A 22199-nucleotide genomic window follows, 5' to 3' on the forward strand; every position below is an offset into this window, starting at 1 on the left:
AAAAGAACACACACACACACACAAAGAGAACACACACACACGCAACACACACAGGAGGGCAGAACACTTCATCCTGCCTCGAAGAATGGGGGTGGTGGTGGTAGGGGGAGAGGCGGTCTGTTCGAAGGGGTTCAGGGACTTTGGGATTCCTCACCTGCACCTCTTGAATAGCCCCTTGACCCGGCGGGCACTCAGTTGGCGGTGATGCCATTGTCCCAGTCGCCACTGCCATGCCCCCCAAGACCCCCCCCCGCCCCATTTCTCATGCGCCCCCCCCCCCCGCCCCTTCCTGGTCCGGGTTCTATTCCCAGGCCAAGGTGGACTCGAACAAAGCACAGCGGACGTCGGATTGTCTGAACACTACACACACACCTACACACACACCTACACACACACCTACACACACACACCTACACACACACACACCTACACACACACACCTACACACACACACCTACACACACACACACCTACAAACACACACCTACACACACACACACACCTACACACACACACACACCTACACACAACAACAACCGCCATTCGCCACATAGTGGCGGTGACGTCACCACGAGGATTGTGCCAGGCTATGTGCACCTTGATGCAACGTTGAAGTGTCGAACGCCCGCTGGCAGGAGGTCACGGGACAGACCCAGGTGCCACGGGTCGACTGACTGAGATGACTGGCTGATGCACCACCTGTGCCCCCTACTGTGCCAACTCGCTGTGCTTTAGCCACCCGCCGCTCCGGTCGTTGTTGTGAGCGTCGCTCCTCTGCCCTCTGTTGTTGTTGAAGGCGACTACCTCCAACTGCCCAGTAGCATCCTTCACGAGCCTCCTCCACAGAGGCCGATCTTGACACCGCTAGTACCAGTCATCGGAAAGTCCACTCAGTTCCACGTCCTCCTGTACCACATCACTCCATCTCTTCTCTAGCCCGTGCCGCGCCCGTTTAGCCCCCTCGATCCGGCCGAACAAAAGCTGTTTGGGCATGCGGGCTACATAGCCCAGCCAACGCAGCCTTGCCTGCTGGAGGTGCTCACGGATGGGACTTTGGCCAGATCTTTCGAGGATTTGTGAGCTCCTCACACAATCAAGCCTGGTTAAACCCAGAATTGATCGTAGGCAAGCCAGCCTAAATGTTTCTAACCGGCGAAGATGTTCCATTAGGGGGGTCCACGTTTCGCAAGTGTAGAGAAGGGAGGGAATGACTGTGGCCGAGAAGACCCGAAGCTTCTTCCGGAGCGACAGACCAGGTAGCTTCCACACAGCGTTACGCAACCGATGATGAGATAATGCCGCTCGACTGATTCGGAGTGAGACCTCTGCTGTTAAACCGGAGCCGGTCATGAGCATACTGCCCAGGTATGGGAGACTCTCCACTCTCTCCACAACTGCCCCATCACCGATTGGGAGTTGTGGGGGTGGAGTGTCCGATGGTACAAAATACCCAGGCAGGTGCTTCGTTTTGGCGGGGCTGATGGTAAGGCCCCACCTCTTAGTGGCACACTTCAGTTTCAGCAGCAGCGCCTCCAACTCCTCTGAGTGAGCCGCAATTACCAGGTCGTCGGCATACATAACGTGGTTGACCAATAGGCAGCCATCCCTTGACCGCACCCGGGCATCGATCAGCCTCCCATTGTATCTGTACCAGATGGAAATTCCTCCGGTACAGCTACTGAAGGCTCCACGAACTACGTGGTCGCAATAGATGTTAAATAATGTGGGAGCCAGAGGACATCCCTGTCGCACCCCAAGGTGTACAGGGAATGGCTCTGACTCCCGGCCACGTAGTGAGAGAGAGAGAGAGTGTGAGACTGCGTGTGTGTGTCTGGGAGAGAGAATCAGAATCGTTATTTCGACTGCAGCAGGAGAAGGAATCCGATGAGCGATGAAGCTCTTTGTTCACAGATGTCCAGTGGGTAGGTGTGGGTGGGTCAGCGAGTTGCAGCAGCGAACGATACAAAAACTCACGATGCGAGTGCAAAATTAAGAAAAAGGTGAGGAAGTCACTAAATATAATCATGGGTTTTACCCTTGCTGGCAATAAAACGGTTGTGTGTTCAGATGTTAACACACCAAACAGAAACCTCTTTCAAGGAATCATGGACTGCATCAAGCACACATCGTTGTGGTGAACACGCAAACTAAAATATACTGCCAGAGAAAGTGTTGTCCTGATAGTGGCACTGCCTTTGTGCTGTTCGCCTTGTGGCGTTGTCCTCTGGTCCATCACTGTTCGTGAGACGAGGCTCTAAGGGAAGCTGCCTCTGGTGTGGACCAATCCGTTTCAGGGACAACGCATCATCATCATCTACGACTAGAACATGTTGTTTTCTTGTTTGCGTGTTCACCACAAGTATGTGTGCTTAATGCAGTCCATGATTCCTTGAAAAATGTTTCTGTTTGGTGTTTCAACATCTGTACACACAACTGCTCTATTGCCAGCAAGGGTAAAAAACTGTTCTTATGTCTTCATACTGCCACGGGAGGTCACATGAAGTCACTAAATATAAATAAATAAAAGTCCGAATCAACACGCTTGGCCAAGGCAGCAAAACAACAACAAACAGTCCCATAGTTAGTTCATAGTTTTCATTTATTTGGTATAGCCCTGTGAGCCATTCGGCTCTTGAATCGGGTGCAACCGCAACAAACAAAAAACATGAACAAGAAAACATCTTAAAGTGATTATGTGACTGTGCAAACAGAAAATACAGGAAAAAAAATATCAAAATATTCCTGAAATAGCACCGTACACCAACGCTGTGTGCAAAAATCCCAGTGGGATGCAAGTCAAATAACAACAACCACAACAACCACAAGACAACTAACTAAGATTAAGGCCATCAGTCAACTCCGTACTACAATAAACAAAAACATGGCCAAAACAAAAAAATAAACTTTTCGAAATCACCAAAATAAAAGCCATAAATCCAATGTAACAGTGATCATAGGGACTGTGACCGAATTTTTTACAATAAACTACATAAATAAATTATAACACCAACAAATCTAGAGCAAGACAACAGCACACAGGAATCGTCCATCAACACAACGGAACATTAACCCTCGAACTCGCGATGCCACGGGAATAAGGATCAAAGTAACGAATAACAGTTACGATAGTGGCTGCCGTGTCCAGCGTCAATCTTCTGCTTTAAGATATTTTGGGAACGAGGTTGTTCCAATTCGTTGGTGGTGGTGGTGCTGCTGCTGCTGCAAAGGATTGGTCTCCTCTTCCAATTCCTGTTCTAGGGATGTTTAAAATGCAATGAGGTGGACATCATAGAGGGGAGAAAGAGAGGGGAGAGAGAGGGTGACAGGGAGAGGAGAGAGGGGAGCGAGGGGAGAGAGAGGGTGACAGGGAGAGGAGAGAGGGGAGCGAGGGGAGAGAGAGGGTGACGGAGTGATTCTTATGCGCAACGTGCCTGGCGACCCGAGTTCGATTCACGGCCACCAACCCCAGTGACGATTATATAAACCGGTCCTGGGCCTCCCCTCGGTCGACTCAGCCTCAAAACGAGTACCTGGTGCGGTATGTGGTCAACATCGCCACTGGGAAGACAAAGGCGGCCGGGCGTGGTGTTGGCAACCCACCCCCTCGTGTGCCGTGGCGGCCTTCAAAGGTGCTCGCTAACAACACTTGCCCCAGCAGTCTGTTGAGGCTACACGGGGAGGGGGCGGGTCTTTGTCTTTGTGTTATTAAAAGGCGGCGGCGGCAGCAGCAGCAGCAGCGTGTGGGGCGAGCTCCAGGGAGTGGCGGGAGATGTAAACACGACCTCGAGCAGGGCGCTCAGTCAGCGACTCGGAGAGAGAGACGGGGGAGAGAGACGGGGGAGAGAGAGATGGGGGAGAGATGGGGGAGAGAGACGGGGGAGAGAGAGATGGGGGAGAGATGGGGGAGAGAGACGGGGTGAGAGACGGGGGAGAGAGAGACGGGGGAGAGATGGGGGAGAGAGACGGGGGAGAGAGAGACGGGGGAGAGAGAGACGGGGGAGAGATGGGGGAGAGAGACGGGGGAGAGAGAGATGGGGGTTAGATGGGGGAGAGAGACGGGGTGAGAGACGGGGGAGAGAGAGACGGGGGAGAGATGGGGGAGAGAGACGGGGGAGAGAGAGACGGGGGAGAGAGAGACGGGGGAGAAATGGGGGAGAGAGACGGGGGAGAGAGAGACGGGGGAGAGAGAGACGGGGGAGAGATGGGGGAGAGAGACGGGGGAGAGAGAGACGGGGGAGAGAGGAAGAGATGGGGGAGAGAGAGACGGGGGGGAGATGGGAGAGAGAGACGGGGGAGAGAGATGGGGGAGACAGTGACGGGGGAGAGATGGGGGAGAGAGACGGGGGAGAGAGAGACGGGGGAGAGAGGAAGATATGGGGGAGAGAGAGACGGGGGGGAGATGGGAGAGAGAGACGGCGGAGAGAGATGGGGGAGAGAGAGACGGGGGAGAGAGGAAGAGATGGGGGAGAGAGACGGGGGAGAGATGGGGGAGAGAGACGGGGGAGAGATGGGGGAGAGATGGGGGAGAGAGATTGGGGAGAGAGAGACGGGGGAGAGAGAAAGAGATGGGGGAGAGAGGGGTGAGAGATACGGGGGAGAGAGGAAAAGATGGGGGAGAGAGAGACGGGGGAGAGATGGGGGAGAGAGATGGGGGAGAGAGAGACGGGGGAGAGATGGGGGAGAGAGACGGGGGAGAGAGGAAGAGATGGGGGAGAGAGAGATGGGGGAGAGAGAGACGGGGGAGAGATGGGGGAGAGAGACGGGGGAGAGGAAGAGACGGGGTTGCTCCGGCAGTACATAAACTAAAATTGGAACGATACAGAGAAGATTAGCATGGCCCCTGAGCAAGGATGACACGCAAATTCGAGAGAGACGGGGGAGAGGAAGAGATGTGGGAGAGAGATTGGGGAGAGAGAGACGGGGGAGAGAGGGAGAGACGGGGGAGAGATGGGGTAGAGAGACGGGGGAGAGGAAGAGACGTGGGAGAGAGATTGGGGAGAGAGAGACGGGGGAGAGAGGGAGAGACGGGGGAGAGATATGGGGGAGAGAGAGAGACGGGGGAGAGGAAGAGACGCGGGAGAGATTGGGGAGAGAGAGACGGGGGAGAGATGGGGGAGAGAGAGACGGGGGAGAGATGGGGGAGAGAGAGACTGGGGAGAGATGGGGGAGAGAGAGACGGGGGAGAGATGGGAGAGAGAGAGACGGGGAGAGATGGGGGAGACAGAGACGGGGGAGAGATTGGGGAGAGAGAGACGGGGGAGAGAGCCAGAGATAGAGAGAGAGGGGGAGAGATCAAAGGGAATGGATAGAGGAAGGCGGGAGATGGAGACAGAAAATTAAGATTTGTGTCAGAATGAGAATATTCATTGAGAGTGGAGGAATCCGATTATCTCTAAAGCTCTTCGTCACAGATGTCGAGTAGGGGCGGGTCAGAACAGTACGACAAACAGCAACAAAAACACGTCAGCAGTGCAAAGTATAGGAACCGGAAGCAAATCACGAAAATATATACACATAAAACTAAACTATCATGGGTAAATCCGCCACCACCCGACACAGCCAACTAGTAAGGGTTGTCACGTAAACAGAACGTGCCAATTCGTCACGAGCACAGCACACGCCGGTTGTGTGTTCGAGAGCCAAGCCACAACACTGAGCTATTAGCTGATTGTTTCAGAAGCGACCTGGCCACAAATGAAAGCTCAACGAAGTTGGCTAATCACGTGGACATTTATAGCAGCCAACTCCACGCAGGTTTCTAAATGGGAAGAGGGAGCGATGCATGGAGAGAGAGGAGAGAGAAAGATGAAGGACTAAGAGGGAGCGAGAGCGGTGGGAAAAGGCGAAGAGACTTTGACTTTTAAACAAATTTTATTGTCGCCAGCAGCAACAGCACTGGAGGCGGTTCCGATACCAAACACACAAAGTCACCAGCAACACAAATAAACAACAAACACTCTACATCCACGTGCTGTGGCGCCGCGCACAACACGAAATAAAAGCCACGTGGTGGTGGTGGTGATCGCGCACGCCACGGTGACGAGCGAGCGCGTCAGAAGGTGAACACGTGGGGTGCCGTCCACGCTGGTACAGAGGGGGGCTTGTCCGGCCCCCCAACGTTCGAAGAAGACGCTCCGCACATCACCGGCATGTGTGTGGTCAGGGAGACAGAGAGAGTGGGAGAGATATGCGAGGAGTGATGGAGCTATGGGAGATGTTGGGATGGAGCCTCGCGAGACTCCCTGAGGCTCCCCTCGCTGGGAAGGGATTATATAATTATATAATCACCACTCACGCGTACATCTCCATTTACATATCCGTTATATAATTATTTACCGAGATAAGAGTCGATTGTTGTTTTGAGTCTCAGTTAATTAAACAAGCGCTCGCCTGCAGACAAATACAAAGGCCATACCCCCCCCCCACGGTATAGCCCCGACATAATTTGGGGGCAAGTGCTGTGAGCGAGTAGCAGCGCCTATGAAGGCCGGCACTGTGGCACACGAGGGGATGGGTGTCCAGCACCCACGCCCGGCCGCCTTTGTCTCCCCAGTGGCGATGATTAAACACCGCGCCAGGTAGTCATTTGAGGCTGAGTCGACCTCGAAGAGGCCCAGGACCGGCTTAAATAATCGTCACTCCGACACGGGGACACGGGGACACGTGGGACACGGGGACACGTTCACGTAGGACACGGGGACACGGGGACATGGGGACGTGGGACACGGGGACACGGGGACACGTTCACGTGGGACACGGGGACACGTGGGATACGTGGGACACGGGGACACGGGGACACGTTCACGTGGGACACGGGGACACGGGGACTACGTGGGGGGTTAATGAGGGCACAGGCCCCGTGACGGAAGGTCGCGAGGGGTACACGGGGTGAGAGAGGGGGGGGGTTACCCCCTTTACAAAGAGGATCTGTACCGGGGGAGCCGCGGGCTTACGGGGGAGGCAGGGAGCGGGAGGGGAATGGGATGTGGGGGTGATGGGAAAGGATGTGGGGAATGACTGGTTGGGGAGTGCTCAGGAAGGCAAAGATCCCCCGTGTAGCCTCTGCATACTTTTGGGGCAAGTGCTGTTAGCGAGCAGCACCTACGAAGGCCAGCACGGCCCGCGAGGGGGCGGGTGGCCAGCACCCGCGCCCGGCCGCCTTTGTCTCCCGAGTGGCGATGTTTACACCACGAACCAAGGTACTCGTTTATGGCTGAGTCGACCTAGGGGGTGGATCAGGACTGGTTCAGATAATCGTCACTGACCGTGAGCTCTGGTCATCGTGGGGGGGGGGCGTAGTGCAGTGCGCTAACCATTGCGCCACCGCTCCCCACACACACACTTTACATACACACACGCGCACACACTCTACATACACACACACACACTCTACATACACATACACTCTACATACACACACTTTACATACACACACACTACATACACACACTCTACATCCACACACACTTTACATACACACACACTCTACATACACACACACACTCTATATACACACACACACACACTCTACATACACACACTCTACATACACACACACTCTACATACACACACACACTCTACATACACATACACACACTCTACATACACATACACACACACTCTACATACACACACACACTTTACATACACACACACACTTTACATACACACACACACTTTATATATATACACACACACACTCTACATACACACACACACTCTACATACACACACACACTTTACATACACACACACTCTACATACACACACACTCTACATACACACACACTCTACATACACATACACACACTCAACATACACATACACACACACTCTACATACATACACTTTACATACACACACACTCTACATACACACACACACTTTATATACACACACACTCTACATACACACACACTTTACTTACACACACACACACTCTACATACACACACACACTTTATATATACACACACTTTATATACACACTCTACATACACACACACTTCACATACACACACATACCAGAGATATGCTTGACACGTGTGCCGAGTCAGGGGGATTCGAGGAACGTGATTGTGGGAGTGCGCATTCCAAATGCATGTGCGCACACAATCACACAAAGATCCCCCATGTAGCTTCAACAGACTATTTGGGCAAGTGCTGTTAGCGAGTAGCAGCACCTACGAAGGCCGGCACGGCACACGAGGGGGTGGGTGTCCAGCACCACACCCGGCCGCCTTTGTCTCCCCAGTGGCGATGTTTACACACCGCACTCGGCACTCGGTTGAGGCTGAGTCGAAATAGGGGAGGCTCAGGACCAGTTCAGATAATCGTCACCGGTGTTGGCCATGAGCGGAAATCGAACCCGGGTCGCCGGGGTTCATAGCGCAGCGTAGCGCTAACCACTACACTACCGCTCCACACAAGCCAGCAACCACACACACTCACAAACACACACACTCACAAACACTCACACACTCACAAATACACACACACTCCCTCACACACACGCACACACTCATAAATACACACACTCACAAATACACACTCACACACTTACACACTCATAAATACACACACACTCACAAATGCACATACACACTCACAAACACTCACACCTCACACACTAAAAAATACACACACTCACAAATACACACTCACACACACTACACACTCAAAAATACACTCACACACTCACAAATACACACACACACTCACACACACTCACTCATACTCAAACACTCACAAATACACACACACACTCCCTCACACACTCATAAATACACATACTCACAAATACACACTCACACACTTACACACTCACAAATACACACACACTCACACACTCAAAAATACACACACACTCCCTCACACACTCATAAATACACACACTAACAAATACACACTCACACACACTACACACTCACAAATACACGCACACACTCACACTCACAAATACACACACACACTCACACACACACTTACACACTCACACACACTTACACACTCACAAATACACACTCACTCACACACTCACACACTCCTAAATACACACACTCACAAATACACACTCACACACACTTACACACTCACAAATACACACTCACTCACACACTCACAAATACACACTCACACTCACTCACTCACAAACACTGGACACACACGCAACCTACTCTGTAACACACTGCGAGTCACGACTCGTGCGTGCGTGTGTGACGTGGCTGACCCCGACCTGGCTGACCCCGACCTGGCTGACCCCGACCTGGCTGACCCAGGTGCGATGTGGACACGTGGCCACCAAATGCCCACCACGTGAGTCGTCAGCAACTCGTCACACGCGCGGCACACGTCACACAATCACCGCAGAGACACACGTGGCCTCGTGTTGCAAACGCGAGTAACACAAATCATCATTAATATGTGGAAGCCACTGGAGCTTTGCGCTTTTAAATAATCGATTTGAAAACGCATTTCTTTAGAATTGCCTTTCGTGTTTCGTGTTGGTGTCCTTCCACCGCACCTCCGCTTAGCATGGTTGGCTACGTACGGTGCGAAAGAAGTTCAGCATTCATAGGAATCTACCCATGCGAGTCAACCCGGCGTGCGAACGCCGTGCACTCAATGCGCCGCCTTCTACAACGTATAGGCAAGCAACACCTCCTACAAACTAAAAACTGAACTATCAACTATTTTTTTTATTTCACCAGGTAAGGCCCACTAAGCTGCGTAGCTCTTTCCCAGAAGCGACGTGGCCACCACCACCACCACCGCCACCACCACAGCAAGTGGCAGCTCGACGTAGTGGCCCACCATCGTCACGTGGACACTGACAGCGGCCAAACGCTCGGAACAAGCTCCGAGTCTAAACGTGAAGGGAGACCCGGAGGACCCCCAGAAAAATCCACGCGACTACAGGGAGAGAGAGAGAGAGACACGCAAACTCCAAATGTACAGCAGAAGGCGTCAGGATCGTGATCGAAACCACGACTTCCTGCGTACCAGGCGAGGTAGTTAACATCTCCTAGCCACCGTGGTGATGATGAGAGAGAGAGAGACACCGCAAACTCCAAATATACAGCAGCAGGCGTCAGGGTCGGGATCGAACTCACGACCTCCTGTACACCAGGCGAGGTAGTCAACATCTTGCACGTTCAGAATTCGCGCGAATTTGATTTTTCCGCAGGGAGATTCGGCATCCTCCGGGAGCTCCGTGTGATGACTCGGAAGACGGATTTAGCCCAAGGTGCCAACGTCATCAAAAAAGAGAGCTTGTAGTGACTCGATTATCTATCAAGCGCTAATTGCCTCGGAAAAAGGGGCCCTGGATGTATTTGGGCCCAAAAGTCAGGACTCGTCGGGTTAAAGCCATTTATTCTAACACATGGCATTATAAAACGCCTTCATAGTTTATATTCTTTAAGTAAATATTTTATAATTAAAGTGCTTCAAAAAAATGTTAACACGTATATAGGACTCGTTTCTAATGGAAAAATAACAGAGAGTAATGACACTGTGACTGTGATAACGAATGTGATGTCAATATCTTCAGAACGTCAAAGAGTCTCCCTCCCACTTGTCCGCCAGCGTCGTCAACGCGTGGCCTGGAATCTTCCCCAGGCGGTCCTCCAGAGCCCAGAGGCGGCCGCCCTGTATTTCAAGGAACCTTTTTTGCCAGTAACAAACTATGAAAATTAAGAATAGGTTTTACCATTTCTGGCAATGAAAGAGGTGTTGAGATGTTGAGATGTAAGTTCGTTTATGTTCTTAAACACTGGGAATGCTGTTATGTTACGATTGATGTTATAATGCTGTAAATGCCTTTATGATGCTGTTAAATGATGATGAATGAGGCCTAATTAACAACGAAGCTTGTCACTTGCATTATTGTGAATGTTATTGTAGTTGGATAAGTCAAGCCGGACTTGTGTCAATGTAACTTTAATGCGATCTTGAGAGCAAGATGAAGAAGTATCTCATCCACAGTTGAGTGTTATGTGCAGCACTGTACATTTAGGCTGTAGTGTGGTGATTACACAAAGTTACCTTCTTTAACACAGCTTATTTTCTTGTTGTATGGCTATTCAGTGCTAATGTAGGTGCCTGGTCCAGATTCATGTTATCTAAGACAATGTTATGATGCGCCTTGTGTTCATTAATTGTATCGATATTGCAAGCATTAACAGATGCTGTATTTTGTGCTGTGTTTTTCCATCAGTTTTACCTCGTTCTATTCATTCACCCTGGCTCTGAAAGTTTATTGAATGCGAGGTTAACTATTCGGATAGTGGTGCAACGCAGCGCACAGCGAGGCCGAGACAAGTACATAGTTTAGTCTTTATTTAGTGACTACTCGGCACTTCTTGGCTTGTATTCATTAAATTGAGCATCTCGTCACTGTCCAGCAATAGTCTGCGAGCATTGATGGGCTCCATTTGCCCTGATATCGTCTCTCCATTGTCGCAATGTCCGGGTAAAATCGCTCGCCATGCTTGTCGCTCGCTGCTCCGCAGTTCGGTGGGAAATACACGAGATGAGAGGGCAAAAAAATGTATCTTGAGTGACATGTTGCAACCAAGGCTTTTGAATGCCTTGAGGAGGTTTTCCACCAACTCCCTGTAGTTGTCTGCCTTGTTGTTTCCGAGAAAATTTGTTGCCACTAACTGGAAGGCTTTCCATGCCGTCTTTTCCTTGCCACGCAGTGCACTGTCAAATGCATCATCTCAGAGGAGTTCACGAATCTGAGGACCAACAAAGAGACTTTCCTTTATCTTAGCTTCACTTAACCTTGGAAATTTTCCAAGGTTAAGTGAAGCTAAGATAAAACATGCTCTGATATGCTCTGATAATTATCAGAGCATGTTTTGTTTGCATGTTCACCACAAGTACTGTGTGATTATAACAGAATGTATTCCTCGCAAAAGGTAACTATTTGGTGTTTGAACATCTTAACACCTAAATTTTGATTTAAAGCTTTCGTGACTGCAGGGATTCATATTCTTGGTTCTTTCGGTAAAGTCACGTAGAAGGGAAACAATAAAAGAATACAAAATAAAAAAATAAAAAAATAAAATTCTCACGACGTTTCGACTGCAACACTAGCAATCATCATCATGTGTGAAACCCACAGCAAGAAAATTATTTTATTGTTTCCCTTCTACGTGACTTTACCGAAAGAAACAAGAATATCTTAACACCTGTTTTATTGCCACAAAGGGTAAAACCTATTCTTATTTTTCATATTTTTATTAATTATTATCTATAATTATCATTCATGATATTTATATATTTGTTTTTCCTTCTTCCTGTGTTGGGAGGGGTCACCTCACATCCGTCGTATTCACAAAACGCGATGAACCTTACCCCTGAATGATTAATATATTTTTGTTTAGACCTAACATAAAAATGTATGCATGTGCAAAGATTAGGCCCGTAGATTAATCTTAATTATTATTATTTTCAGTCCTGCATCTGTCAATGGAAGTCATTCTGAACATTTGTTAAACTAAATTAAATATGCCTTTGTGTCCTGACTTTTGAGCCATCCCTGTATATGTAAAATATATTTATTTCAGGAGAGTCCTGCTGCGTAATTGACTTTTAATTTAAGATGTTTTCAGCCACACGAATGACGAGCCGTGTTTGTTATACACGCCCACGGAGGAAACCGGAGTCTCGGGAGAAAACCCACACCTTGTGCAAGGGGTGAACACTCTATCCCCGCCGTACAGACGGAATAAACAGAGATGAGTCCACACTTGCTGTACCACTTTCTCCTGGCAAATCAGGGCACCACGGTGTTAGCGACCTCGCCTGATATACAGGAGGTCGTGGGGTCGATCCCGACCTTGACTCGTGTATGTTTAGAGTTTGTGTGTCTCTCTCGCCGTGGTCGCGTGGACATTTAGAATCAACATCACGCGTTTAAAGTATTTGGCTGCTATAAATATCCACACGATAAGCCACTTCGTTGAGCTATCATTTGTGATAGGCAGCTCGCTTCTGAAAAGAGCTACATAGCTCAGTGGGCCTTACCGGGTAAAATAAAATAAAATGTTTATAGTTTAAAATAGTTTCGTTAAAAAAAAAAACTCCTCAACGTCCACGGGAAGAGGAATTTCACATCATCTGTGTGTGATCCACCAACCCCTCGCTGCTGCTGCCTCCACGATGCTACTTGAGGCAGTCATGTGCAGTGGAGCAGCCACCACCACCAAACACCACCACCACCACCCAGTTGCAGTGTTCAGTTTTTGGTAATTATTTTTTTACACTTAACTCAAGTGTAGGCTGCAAGAGCGTTACCAAATAAAATAAAACAATTAAAACCACAACATCGATGATGGAAACGAAATACTATGAACTATTATTATTATTACTCTGCAAATGTGATTTGCAGTCACCAATGGGAACGCGACCAAGAAGCGGCCGTGTTGGGGGGTGGGGGCTTTGTCAAATGTCACGCAGACGGAGAAACGGCTCCGTGGTTGGGAACTTGCTCACCAACATAGCCGGGGGGGGGGGGGGTCTGTGGGCGGGAGGGTAGGGGGGGTGGTAGGGGGGGTGGTAGGAGGGGGTGGTAGGGGGGTGTTAGGGGGGGGTCTGTGGGGGGGAGGATAGGGGGGTGGTAGGGGGGTGTTGGGGGGGGTCTGTGGGGGGGGTGATAGGGGGGTGGTGGGGGGGGGTCTGTGGGCTGTGGGGGGGAGGGTAGGGGTGGTGGGGGGGGTCTGTGGGGGGGAGGGTAGGGGGGGTCTGTGGGGGGGAGGGTAGGGGGGTGGTGGGGGGGGGTCTGTGGGGGGAGGGTAGGGGGGGGTGGTAGGGGGGGGCAATTTCCGACGACCGTCGCTGACGTCACAAGCAGCCAAGAAGAGGCCGATGGACCCCACGGGACATCGCGAACGCCATTCCTGCACAAGACGTCTCTGGAGGTTTTGGTTGCTCGGTTTTTTTAACGCTCATCGGCAAAGCCGCAGCCCCCGCCACACAACACCACTCGGCACATTCCGCTGGCCACTGCGATAGGGCAGCGTTCATTAAAGGTCAGGAGGTCACGGGTTAAATGTTAAGGGTGCTGCTGCTGCTGCTACTGCCAGGCAAACTGCAGACTCGCGGCTGTCGATGGGTCTCCCCGCTCGAGGGGGGCTCTACAGAGACCCCCCACTCTGCAGGGCGAGTGTGGGTTGGCCGACTCTTTCACGCGGGGCGATGTGGCCAGGAAACACGGCAGCAGAGCTATGGAGTTTTTTTTTTAATCCATCCGTGAGGAGCTTAAAGCGCCACTGCCCAGCTCTGATAATAACCTTGCTCAAAACTCAAGACACGTGTCAAGCACTCGTGTATGTGACAACTATGACCAAACACTCAGAAATGTTGTAGATGGGAATAATAAATAATAACGTTCATTCAATAAACACGATCTCCAGATCTAGAGGGAAAACATCGGAGCTGGCACCAGCGGCGATGCGTGTGCCTGCCCCCCCCACACGGCCCATTGTGACCCGCGGCCTCTCGACTCTATAAAATGTTTTTTTATATTTTACCAAGCAAGGCCCACTGAGCAATTTTGGCTCTTTTGTCAGAAGCGACCTGGCTATCAAAAATGACAGCCCAACGAAGTGGCTCATCATCATCATCGTGGAAATGTATCGCAGCCAAATAAACCCTGGAAGGGCACGCTTCTGAATGTGGAGCGAAACACCGGAGGTGCCGGAGACAAATCCACGCGACCACGGGGAGAGAGAGACGCGCAGACTCCAAATACACAGCAGCAGCAGCAGCAGGCGTGGTCAGGCGAGGGATCGAGCCCACGACCTCCTGCACACCAGGCGAGGTGGTTAACGCCTCTCCACCGCTGGGTGGCGGGAGGTCGTTCACAGCTCGCTGCTCGCCGGTAGCGCGGCGCCCCCTGGTGGCCGTCTCCATCCATGGCAGCTGCCCCGTGGGGCAAGGGGGGCCGGGTCGGGGGGGGGGTGTCCGTCCCGCACGCTGCAACAATAAACTCTGTGGGCAGACGGACCACGGCAGGGCATCCGCACGTGGTAGGGAGTTATAGAGAGGCATGGTGGCAGGGGGAGTGTGAACGTAGCAGGGCATCCGCACGTGGCAGAGTTTCGTGCGGCAAATAAAACCACACACGTGGCAGGGAGTCCACGCGTGGTAGGGAGTTATTGTTGGAGGGCGACTGCCTTCAAGTGTCCAGTAGCAACGTCCTTCCCGAGCCTCCTACAGAGGTGGATCTTGACACTGTTGGTACAGACCACGTGCGTAGCAACCACCACCCGGATAAAGATGCAACTACAGCATTTAGATAAACAGACAAGAGGATATTCGAGGTTAATACAAATGTACGTTTACACATTGGCGAGCGTGTATTAACTCCGTGTGTCGATGTATGTGTTGAACTTCTTTCGCACCGTACGTAGCCAACCGTGCTAATCGGATGGCGTCTTGAGTGAACAGATCTGGATTTTATTTGCACCCCTGCAAGCCGCGCGTACTGGGGAAAGGGTTGGTGGTGGTGGTGGTGTGAGTGGCAGATGTCGCTTGACCGCTGGCCCATTTAGAGAGTTCAACTCTCACACCGACTCACACACACAGACCCATGGTATTCAATAGCATGTGATGTGAGTGGCGGATGGAATTTTGCCACAATGACAATTGCACTCACGAAGAGACAGCACAGACGAGTAGCAGTGATGTAACTTGCTGACCCGCCCAAATTGGACATCTGTCAAACTAAAGCTCCATAGCTCATCGGATTCCTCTGCAGTCTAAATAAAGATCCCGAGTCTTAGATAGCCACAGTCCTACAGAGACCCGCAGACCTCACAATAGGGATGGTATTTCCCCCTTCCACACGTATCAATAATTGGACGAAAGCATCCGAATCTCTACGTGCCTCTGTGTTGCGTGTGAATCATGCAGCGGTTTCATTGGTGCTGTATCAGAAAATGTATTTATACTGCAGGACCCGATGAGCTATAAGGCTCTTTTTTTTTACAGATGTCCAGCTGTCACACGTGGCTTTTTGTACAGCATCTTCTTCAGATGCAGTTGCCTTCAGTAATTAAATATAACTTATATCGTCTTGCCAATTCACTGTTAGGTTGAAGGCTTTCCCAAGCCATGTCGAGCACGAGGAGTGTTTGACCATAATTCACCACGCTGGTCCCCGTCAGTGCGATTTGGTGGAGTGGCCGGGACTGGACCAGACTTGGCTCGCCCATTGTTACAAAGCATCCGTGACGGCCAGCAGCACGCCCGGCCGCCTTTGCCTCCCAGGTAAGCAACGTCTACACGCCGCACCAGGCACCCACCAGATACCCATTTAAGGTTGAAGCGACCTCGGGGAGGGCCGCAGCATTGCTCACCACTGCTGTCGGCCTTAGGCGAGAGTCAAAGTCAGGTGGCTGGATGCACATTTGCGGTGCGCTCGCCACTGCGCCACCGCTCCATACACCGACGATGGAGCACGACGCAAGGCGACCAAGTTGTGTTTACAAAAAAGTCAATTTTATTATTCACGTTACTTTCTTTTCCTTATTAAATAATCCAAAAAAGAAAACCTTTCATGTGTTACAGTACGTTACTAGGACTGCGTGGGCTTGCGTGAACAACGTGGGGGGTGGGATGTGGGGGGGGGGGGGGCGTTCAGTTGGGCAGCGCGCTCCAGGGCGCTTTTCCATTGCACGGCTTCGTGAGCAGCCCAGGGCGCACCATCGCGCTCACAACGGCTCGGTGGGCGCGTGTCGAAAGCCAGCCAATCGGAGGCGCCGAACCTTCCCGCGCGCACGCAACACGCGGGCTTATTGGCCGAGCAGGTCCGTGACGTCACAATGCCGTTGCTCGGCGCCGTCCAATCAGAGCCGCGTAGGAGCGCCACTGCAGAGCGCTCGAGGCCCATCACTGAACGCAGCCCCAGCAGTAAATTCGTGAAAACAAAATAACAATCTTACAATGCGAATCAGCGGCGTGCATTTTTTTTTTGCCGAGCATCCTGGCAAATATTTTTTTTCGTTAATTAAAAACCACACACGCACAGTCGCACACACAATGAGACACCTTAAACCAGAGTAAATGCAACGTCGCAAACAAAAGGTTTGCGTTATTCACAAAGTCGGGTGGGAATGATGGCAACCATGGAAATTGTAATCGTCAAGCACGAATGAAATTGTATCAAGTAGAAATCGATAAGGCAGTAGAGCTCCGATGCTTTACGTCACCTTAAGACACTGCATCTGGAAACACTGTACAACAAAACCTGGGTTCATCACACCGAGATGAGGCAGGCAGGGGCGGCATTCGCTGTGAGCGTTAAGACATCGCATTCGTGAAGCCACGCGGGTCCAGAGGTTTACCCCTTCCGAATTAAAGTTCGCCCCCTACTCGCACCCATTCCAAACTTGTCTGGCCAGAGTGGAAAAGTACCGCCTCCCCCTGCTCGAGTTGAGGTCGTCCCTGCAGCAGTTGTACGAGCAAGCTATTGCAGGGCTGCGCCTTCATCTTGGAGATGAGCGGGCTCCCCGTGTCAACACGAGCAAGGCAGGGAGAGGATTCATCTTCTGGCGAGGGCTCGGTGAGAATTCCACATTCCCATGGCGGGGTGGGCGCTTGGGTGGGGTCGACTAGACCCCATCCATAAAACGACCACCGGTAACGCCACCCAATGTTGTACTCATTTTATTAGCGTCAGGGGGATGACGGCGACGAGGATGGTGGTGGTGGTGGTCTCGGCGTTACACTGCGACCGCAAGCACGCCCGCACCACCTGGCTCCGTGTGAACCCAACCTAAAGCCCCCTCCCCCATAATGCACCGGGGGGCGTGAATTAAGGCAAAAGTTCCTCGAGCGCTCGGGAGCCCTCTCCTCCGCCGCCGCGCCGCGTGTCGTCCGTCACCAAGTCCGACGTTTCGCTCCGCGTCCTGCCAATTGAATAATCAGTAATCCCGGCACGTGCGAGCGTGATCGTCGGCGCACTGTGTGGGAACGACATGCGGCGGCGGCGGGGGGTGCGGGGAGGAATACGACGCTACAAGACGCCGGGGAGCTACGCAGAAGCGGTAGCGGCACGGCCGCGGAAGCAGAGCCACGAGAATCCTGCAAACCGGATGAAACAAATCTAGCAGCTTGGTCGCTCGGCTTGAGGGGACCAAAGTCGAACCATAGAAACTCCTGCCGCAGCCGCAGCTGCAGACGCCGAGATAGTTGAGCGCACGATCGTCGGAGCGGATAACGATTCTTTACAATGCACGTCTCTCGTCCTCTTTTCCTTACATCCCCCCCGATGAAAGTCACCGCGGCTCTAAGCCGCGGCGTTGCCACGGGCAAAAATCCACTTCCTCGCGGGAAACCGGACAACGGACTCCGTGGAAGGTGACGACGCAGAACTAATTCTGAGGTCCGGTCCAAATGCCTCTCATCCCCCGCCCCCCCGCCACGGTAAGTTGGTGGCGAGTGCCGCCACCTTCTCACGCGCGCGCTGCGAGCGAGGCGTTTTGTCGCGGTGCAATCAGAGCGAACGGCTCCGTTACATTCTCGGGGAGGTGGGATTCACGCCCGAGCTGAAACCACGCGATTCGTACGAGGGCTCTGTGCAGTCACTTTGGCGAGCGGGCCGAGACCATCGTCACGGCTACACGAGCGTGCACCCCCAACACCGCTTGTTGTCGTGTCTTCGTTCGCTGTCCTTTCCCAGCGCCTACGACCAGCACGGTTCAAAGTACGTACGTTAGTCTAACCGCGGGCGGGCTGCCGACACCCCTGGAATCAAAGACGAGGTCTCGTCGGTCGTGCCGGAACGGGCGTCTCCGTCACCGTCATGGCCCGCCAGCCGCAGCCACACTCGCACCCCGCCAACCCCAACGGGAATTCTTACTCACCGCTCGGCACCGTGAAAAGGGAATGCTGGCTTAGTGCACGCGACGCGCATGGCATCAGCAGCAGCAGCAGCACAAGCGGCGGCGTCGACGACGACGATGCACTCGCAACACAAAACCCACCCCGTGGATTTCACTTCGTTTGGCGTGCTTACATAAAACAGCAAGCAATTGCATTTTCCATTTTTATTTTTTTTGGCCTCAGGCTTTCTTAAATAATAATAATGCTTACGTAAAAATGTAATTTCAAAAGCAACGATTTACCTTCTTGGGGGTGGGGAGGGGGAAGGATTTTTGTAAGGTTTTGGCGCATCACTCCGCTCTCATTGCCCGCACGGGGGTAGCGAGAGGTGCTGCGATCTGTCCCCGACAGCCCGGCCAAGACCTCTCCCCCCCCCCCCCCATCTCGTTCACCCACCCCCGCTCTCCGCCACACGACAAGGTGACCAAGAGCCTAGACCAGTGTTCTTCGCTAATTTTGCAGAGGGGCGGGAGGGAGGGCCCACTTTCGCCGAGAAGGCATCATCAGTGTGAGGAGGGCCGCCACACGTTTAAAACCATTGTTGGATTTGACTGCAGCAGCGCTATGATGACGATGATGATGGGGGGGGGGGGGGGGGTGTTGTCACTCGTTGTGTGGTTGTCGGGAAGCCGCACGTCAGGGGCTGCCAGTGGCCCACGGAGCATTCCAGTGAACAACGCTGGCCTAGTCCCTTCACTGACCCTACCAAAGCCTCCCCCCCCCCTCTCTTCGCAAGACGTCTGTCCAGTGTGGAAGAGTAGGCCAACAAAAAGCCTCTACAGAGGGGGCAGGGTGTGGGGTGGGGAGATTCTCTCTCTGGAGGTCTCTAAGTGGACGCCCACTTCCGCCGGCAGTGCCACGAGCAGGCACGCTGCAAGGCTGCACCTTTACCTTCAACGTTTAACAAAAAGTCCTAACCCACCGATACGTGTTAAAAAAAACAACATTTAAATCACCCTGGCAGCCAATAAACGCCCGCGGGAAAGTGGCACGAAACTCACTTGAGCAGTGCGCTAGTGTTCATTACAGGTGACTTGACCCACAACCGCGCGTGGTCATTTTTTTCATTATTTTACACGATTCTTAAAAAAAACACATAACGGACGTTACGAGCGACGACGGTTGCATAGGAAGGGAGGGGGGGGGGGCGAAGCGACGGACATCTCCACGGCCGGGGAGTGGGACGCACCCCGGCCTACAAGGTGCGGCCAAAGGTCAGAGGTGAGCGTGCGAGAAGGTTCGTGCGTTGGACGATGAAGAAAGGGGAAGGGGAGGGGACGGGGAAGGGGAGGGGTTGCGAGAGACAGCCAGGAGGAATGAGGGAGAGAGCGACGAGAAGGGGGAGCAAGCAAGAGAGCCAAGTAACTCGCTCACTCCTCCTGCGGTCTAACTACAGATTCTGAAGTAACAAGGGAGAGGATGAGTTCAACACGGGGAGGCGGGGGGGGAGGGGTGGAGAGAGTGAGGAGGGTGGAGCGGTCGGCGAGAGGGCCAGCGGTCCCAGGGGCCCCGCCGCCTCGCCGAGTCCGAGCGCTCACTTCCCTTCGTACTTGGGGTTCACCACGGTGGTCACGGCGCTCCTGTAGATCGGATTCTCTCCCTGGTAGTTTTGAGGGGGCGGGGGGTGGTAGGGGAGGAGGGTGGAGGTGGTGGCAGCACAAACAAGGAGGGGGCATTCGTGTTTAGTTTTAAACTTTGCGGGGATGCTGACCGTGGCGAGGCGACAAGTGGCGAGTTTCCTCCGTGTCCCCCCCGCCACCCCTCCCATGCCTCGGTCCACCCAGCGGTAGACAGTGGATTGGCAAGTCGTGTGCGGTGGGGTAAAGTGTGGGTCACTCCCCACCTCTTCCAGTGATGGAAGAGTAGACCCCACGTGGCCTCTAGAGGGGGCCTCTCGCTTGAGCCATCTCTCGTTCAGGCACCTTATGCCAGCGGTGGCGTGGTACAGCAATTGCAGGGCTGCGCCTTTACCCTCTTTTAAACGTACACGTTAACGAGCGCACACAAGGCGGCATTACGATCAACTGGGTGGCACGGCTGCGATAATCGTGACACGCAAGTCCCATCATGCCCCGCGTGATGTCTATTTTTATTTTACCAGGTGAGGCCCACTGAGCTATTTCGCTCTTTTTTTTTAACAAGCGACCTGGCCACAAATGACAGCTCAACGAAGTGGCTTAGCACGTGGACATTTATAGCAGCCAAATAATCTGAACGCGTGGTGATGTTGATTCTAAATGTGGAGGGAAAAACGGAGGACCCGGAGAAAAATCCACGCGACTACAGGGAGAAGAACCTTCAAACTCCAAATATACAACAGGCGTTAGCGCCAGGATCGAACCCATGACCCCCTGCATACCAGGCGAGGGAGATAACATCTTGCCACCGTGGCAGCCTGACATCACCAAGCTGCGCGCGTAACAAACTCAATAACTTTCAAGAATTAACCGATGCGTTTTACAACTTTTTACGTTCAGTGAAATAATAATAGGTTGCCTTTCACCGTGAACGTATTTAAAACATTTAATGATGTAAGCGAAGGTTACGCACACGTCTCATCAAAGCGGCTTCAAGCGTCGCCACTCTTTGTTGTTGGGGACAAAGCACAGAAAGTGACATCAAGGATGTGACGATGTTTTTGGTCACAATCCAATATAGAAAACAGTGTCCGGATCGTCTCATTCCGTTGTATCCATGCCCCATCTTAGGTGGGGAGTTTTTTTTCATTCAGAACAGCTGCTGAGCACAGGCTCGAATTTGCGAAACGCCGAGTGGCCAGCAACAGACATCACTATCTAAGTTGTTAATAGGTTAGAGTGTAATGCGTTTCTTGGGGGGAAAGAGACGGTGATGATGATGGGAAGAGGGAATTCCAGGGTGCAGCGGTGCGAGGGAAGATGCGGAAAGAGAAGTGAGGTGACCTGCAGTGTGGTGAGTGGGTGGGTGGATGGATGAGTGTGTTGTAGTGACATGCAGTGTCGATGGTTGAGTTAGTGGGTGAAAGGGTGAGTGGTTCAGTGTATGTATGTTTAACTTCTTTTGCACCATACATAGCCAACCGTGCTAATCAGAGGTGTCGGGGGGAAGGACAACAAACTAAACACAAAAAGCAGTTGTAAAGAAATTAGTTTTCACTCTAGATGATGTTTTAAAAGTGCTTAGCTCCCAGTGGCTTCCGAATAATGGAAGGAACAGCGTTCCACATGGCCGCAGAAGCGCATCTGAAAGCGCTCGACACTGTGCAAAGTAATTCCCTGCAGAAGACACGAAACGCCCGCAATCCCCCGGGGGGCCGTGACGGT

At 52.2% G+C, this 22199-nt stretch overlaps 1 protein-coding gene and 1 pseudogene across 2 annotated transcripts in view; one reads left to right on the forward strand and one right to left on the reverse strand.

Moving 5' to 3' along the window:
• Window positions 1-4781: 4781 nt before the first annotated feature.
• LOC142905663 (U6 spliceosomal RNA) lies at window positions 4782-4871 on the forward strand (annotated as a pseudogene).
• Window positions 4872-16490: 11619 nt separating this feature from the next.
• The window catches only part of LOC116954784 (integrin beta-1-B-like), a 43019-nt gene continuing 37310 nt past the window's right edge, over window positions 16491-22199 (reverse strand). For both annotated transcript variants that reach the window (XM_032975589.2, XM_032975588.2), the window contains exon 16: window positions 16491-20497. In XM_032975589.2, the coding sequence (XP_032831480.1) occupies window positions 20432-20497 (66 nt within the window). In that variant the 3' untranslated portion in view covers window positions 16491-20431. The remainder of the gene's footprint in view (window positions 20498-22199) is intronic.

The sequence above is a fragment of the Petromyzon marinus genome, chromosome 56 (genome assembly GCF_048934315.1).
Source record: "Petromyzon marinus isolate PM22_M1 ecotype Great Lakes invasive population chromosome 56, UKy_Petmar_22M1.pri1.0, whole genome shotgun sequence".
Lineage (NCBI taxonomy): Eukaryota > Metazoa > Chordata > Hyperoartia > Petromyzontiformes > Petromyzontidae > Petromyzon > Petromyzon marinus.